Below are 4,386 nucleotides of genomic sequence, written 5' to 3'. Positions count from 1 at the left end.
CAGAGCCCAGCACTGACTGATGGGCGCCAGCAGCCAATGCGATGGGCGCGGGAGCCAGGTGCTGCAGGGGGGGAAGGGACCAATGGTGGGGAGGCGAGGCACAGGGGTGGGAGACAATCTTTCCCTCCTCGCTGCAAGCTCGAGGAGGCTGGGGGAGCAGAGTCTGGGGATGAGGGGCAGAGGTGCTGGAACTAGGGGCGCTGCTGCACCCCCTGACGTGAAGTGGTTTCCATCCTGTACAGGGTTCACGGTTTGGTTCAAAGGCTGTCAGCACCCGCACTAAACAAACTGTTCCAGAGCCCCTGGTGAGGGGCTCTGCAGGGGCGCTGGCAGCGCGGCGGGGGGCGGGTGGATTGAAATAGCGGGGGCGCTGCAGCGTAGTGCTGAGAGGCAGCGGTAGAGCTGTGTGTGAAGGGTGGAGGGCACCTGCGCTGGGAAGGGACGAAATAGCAGGGCGGCAGCGAGTATGGGTCCCTTGCTCTCCAATTTCCCATGGTTCCCCAGACTCAGTCAGCAGCCCTGGCCACAGCAGTCATGAAGCTCAACCTGATAGGGAGTAAGTGCCCAGGTGTCTCCCGGGTTGGGCAGTGACAGGGCACTGCCGTGGGGAAGCTCACAGCTGCCGGGGTGTCTCCCGAGTTAGGCAGTGGCAGAGCACTGCTGTGAGAAAGCTCACTCTGTCTGAATTATGGAGAGAGGAGGCCGGCCAGACACTTCCTGGTTGGCACCCGTGAGTTAAAAATTCCAGTGTGGAAGGCCCGGGAAGCTCAGCCTGGTGTCTGATCGCTTGTTGCTCCCACTGGTCCTTCCCACACTGAAGTGGAGGTGCCAGGAACATAGCCAGCCCCAGCCCTTTCTGTGTTCCCCAGTAAGGAACAATGGGACTCTTACGGCAGCAAGACGCCTGTCCATGGGGCTGCTATATAACACCTCCCACCCCAAGACTAAGGGAAAGAAAGCAGGAGAGGAACCAAAGAGGAGGAGGGAGTCCAAGGTCCCCAGCTTTGTCTCGGTCTCATCCCTTCTGTTCTCCTTCCCTTGTCTCATTCCAACCATCAATTCTGCCCATCTGCCCTGTGATGCCTCCCAATCTGACCGGCTATTATCGATTCGTCTCCCAAGACAACATGGACGGTTACCTTCGGGCTTTAGGTAACCACACCCTTCCCTGGTTGCTTCCCCCTTCTATCTTTTCCACCCCTCCCTCTCCAAAGATGTCACCTCCCAGGGCACCCCAAGGGGGGTGGGATTTTTCGACCCCGCCCCGTCCCGTTGACTTTAAGCATCAGAGGAGTAAGATTCTATAACAGTTTCCCAGCAGGAGTTAGGGATGGGGGAAGCAAACAATTAGTTTTTCGAAAGAGCTGGAGAAATTTAAGAGGGATTGTATGATGGGTTGTTTGTGATGGCGGAGAGCAGGGCTCGGTAGCCCTGAGTTCCCTTCTGGTTTATGTCTGATCTTCCTAAAATCTCATGCTTCCGGGTTTCAGCCAGTCACCTGCAGGGGTCAGGAAGAGAACCCCGCCTCTCCCCCGGCACACGTGTTCTGGGATTTGGGGCTTTTTTGTCTCCTTCCTCTGAAGCATCAAAGATGGCCCCAGCTGGAGATGGGATGTTGTGCGGGCAAGGGCTCTGAGGTGGCATTGATTATTCTCTCTCATATGCTTAGCTAGCTGGTTCTTGCTCACATGCTCAGGGTCCAATTGATTGCCTTATGTGGGGTCAGGAATCTTCCCCCAGGTCAGCTTGGCAGTGACGGCGGGGGGGAGCTGCCTTCTTCTACAGCGTGTGGGTGTGGGTCACTAGCCAGGATTTTCCCGTTATTTCTCACATAATCACTTCCCTGCCATTGTGGGGCCTCAGACACAGGTGGTGCACCCTGGTCCCTCCTATTCTCTGCCTGTGGCACGCAAAAGTCTAGTCTCCTGGCAGTTGTAATACTTTGGTCTAATTATGGTTGTCCAGTTTAGGGTGTGGGTGCTGAGTGGTGTTGGTGACCTGTGATACATGGGAGATCAGACTAGATGATCTGGTGGGACTTTCTGGCCCTAAACTCTCTGACTATGAACCCAGTTTGTAGCCTTGCACATCCACCAGTCTGTGCAGGAGGGGTGGGCAGTCTGAATTGGGCAGGTGGAACCTGCTTGGAGAAGAAAATGAGATGTATTGATGGGGCAGTGAGGGTCATTAAGGAGAATGTAGCAAGAGAACCAAGGAGGAGCATGGAAGGGCACTGCTATGGGAAGCTCACTGCTGCCAACACCCCATGATCTGTTTCCTCCACCTCACCCCACCTAGACATTAATGTGGCCCTGAGAAAACTGGTTTGCTTCCTGAAGCCAGACAAGGAGATAATCCATGCTGGAGATCACATGACCATCCGCACAATCACCTCACTGCGCAACTACATCATGGACTTTGACCTGGGAAAGGAGTTTGAAGAGGACCTGGGGCCAGTGGATGGACGCAAGTGCCTGGTGAGAGGGCTGAGAGGACAGACCAGCGACTTAAAGGGCAGCTTGACTGTGGCCAGTGGCCCGGGCTTTGCCTAATAATCAGAACAATCCTGTTTCTGATGCAGGAGCCAGAGTAGACTTCAGCTCAGAGCTATGCTGGATCTGATGGGCTAATAGCTAATGTGTTCAGGTCTAATGATGAATATGTGTGATGAGCAGGGAAATGAGAGTTAAGGTTAAATAAACAATAGAGCCCAGAAGTCTAAAATTTCAGTACCCAGATACCCTTAAATCTATCCCCTGCAGCAATGCCCTGAAAAAAAATCAGAAAGTCAGATGATTTATCCACTGGAACAAACAGATTCATCGCATGTCATGAAATGTCTGACCTTATAAGATACTGAGGTTGCTCAGCATACATGACAAACAGACCCAAGGGATCTAAAGTTAGGAACACAACAAAAAAACCCTTCAAAACAGGAGCTGCATTTGAAAATGTCTTAGAGAGAGGGGCACTTAGTGGGTCAGTGTAGAAAGGTGACAGTACAAAGAAGCAGACAAGGTCTTTTCCTATGCCTGACAGTGTTGCCTGTCTCTCCCCCAACCCCTTTCAGACAGTCGTCTCCTGGGAAGGGGATCAGCTGGTGTGTGAGCAGCAAGGAGAGAAGAGGAACCGGGGCTGGAGGCATTGGCTAGAGGGGGACCATCTGCATCTGGTGAGACGGAGCTCTGAGTAGGGTGCGGCACACTAACACCCCAGAAAGGGGAGTCTCAAGAGGGGATTCACTGGGGGAATGCCAGAGGCTCAGAATGGGATGATCATTCCTCCCTGCCTTGGATCCCAAGCTAGGCCCCATAGGTTATGCAGAGTTTCTCTGGGCAACGGCCACTTCACACAAACATCCTCCTGTAGGGTTCAAAAGTTGACTAGGCTGAGCTCAGTGTGAATTGGCCAATGTCCCTGCCCTGCCCTGAAATTTAACTGTTGCTTCTGGGGTTTTGTGAGAGGAAAAGGGAAGAGATGAATCAGACACAAGGTTTCCTATGTGTGACACTTAAAACCTCAGCAAAACCTCTTAAGGCACAAAGAGAAAAATGGAAATACAGGGAGGCTATGGGTAAGGGCAATGGATCACTGACAGAGCTGTGTGGGGTGAGGGGCAGGAATACAATACCAGAGAGGCTGTGGGTTACAACTATGGGGCACTGCCAGAGCTGCATAGGGGGCAGGAGTTCAATAGCAGGGAGGCTGTGAGTAAGGGCTCTGGGGCACTGGGAGACCTATGGGGTACTGGCAGAGCTGCATGCAGGTGGCAGTCAGGACTGGAATAGCAGGGAGGTTGGTGTGGGTCAGGTTTGAGGGGCATTGGCAGTGCTGTGTGCAGGGGGAGCCAGGACTAGAAAGCATGAGAACTGTGGGTTTGAACTGAGAAGCCCCAGCAGACCTGCCCAAAGTCTCTTCTTTTATCTCCCTCCCTCCCTTTCTTCTTCCAAGCGCATGACAGCAGAAGATGAGGTTTGTGTACAGATCTTCCAGAAAGTGAAGTAACCACAACACCTTCCCAGTACTGGGCACTAACCCATTTGGACAGAACTAGTTTCATTGCAGAGTCAAGACCAAAGCTATCAAATCTGCTCCCACCCCCCCACCCCACTCTTTGGAATAAAAAATACAAGTGGCCACAACCTCTGTTGAATTGTGTTTTCTTATTACCGTCTAAGTTCATCTTGCATCTAGGTGCCAAAGCATGTGACACCCAGCTTACATTCCCCAGCCCACTCTCTCACTCCCTGGGGACTGGGAGACCTGCAGAGTTGGTTTTGGTGCCTCTTAAAGGTTAGTGCCCTGGCCCTGTGCTGTCATATGGGAGACCCAGATTTGGTTCTCCGTTCTGGTCCCTACTCAGTGCTGGGAGAGAAGCTGAGGCCA

General features: G+C 53.1%; 1 protein-coding gene across 4 annotated transcripts; it reads left to right on the top strand.

Annotated features, from left to right (window-relative positions):
* Positions 1-39: 39 nt before the first annotated feature.
* RBP5 (retinol binding protein 5) lies at positions 40-4,119 on the top strand. 4 transcript variants are annotated; one of them, XM_074934438.1, is made up of 5 exons: positions 40-58; positions 1,123-1,152; positions 2,299-2,477; positions 3,071-3,172; positions 3,952-4,119. In XM_074934438.1, the coding sequence occupies exons 2-5, from the start codon at positions 1,128-1,130 to the stop codon at positions 4,003-4,005; spliced, it is 360 nt and encodes a 119-aa protein (XP_074790539.1). In that variant the 5' UTR covers positions 40-58; positions 1,123-1,127; the 3' UTR covers positions 4,006-4,119. The 4 variants fall into 4 exon arrangements, with proteins under 4 accessions (XP_074790539.1, XP_074790547.1, XP_074790531.1 ...); XM_074934446.1 differs by lacking the exon at positions 40-58 and adding an exon at positions 156-305; XM_074934430.1 differs by lacking the exon at positions 40-58 and having other exon boundaries at positions 935-1,152; positions 3,952-4,117.
* Positions 4,120-4,386: the final 267 nt, after the last annotated feature.

The sequence above is a fragment of the Natator depressus genome, chromosome 1 (assembly GCF_965152275.1).
Source record: "Natator depressus isolate rNatDep1 chromosome 1, rNatDep2.hap1, whole genome shotgun sequence".
Lineage (NCBI taxonomy): Eukaryota > Metazoa > Chordata > Testudines > Cheloniidae > Natator > Natator depressus.
Note: the sequence above shows the minus strand (reverse complement) of the source record. Positions and strands in the feature narration are given on the sequence as shown.

Coding starts and splice junctions, on each gene's coding strand:
- RBP5 (XM_074934430.1), top strand. CDS start 1,080: ATGCCTCCCAATCTGACCGGCTATTATCGATTCGTCTCCCAAGACAAC. Junction 1,153..2,298: donor CGGTTACCTTCGGGCTTTAG/GTAACCACACCC, acceptor CACCCCACCTAG/ACATTAATGTGGCCCTGAGA. Junction 3,173..3,951: donor AGGGGGACCATCTGCATCTG/GTGAGACGGAGC, acceptor TCTTCTTCCAAG/CGCATGACAGCAGAAGATGA.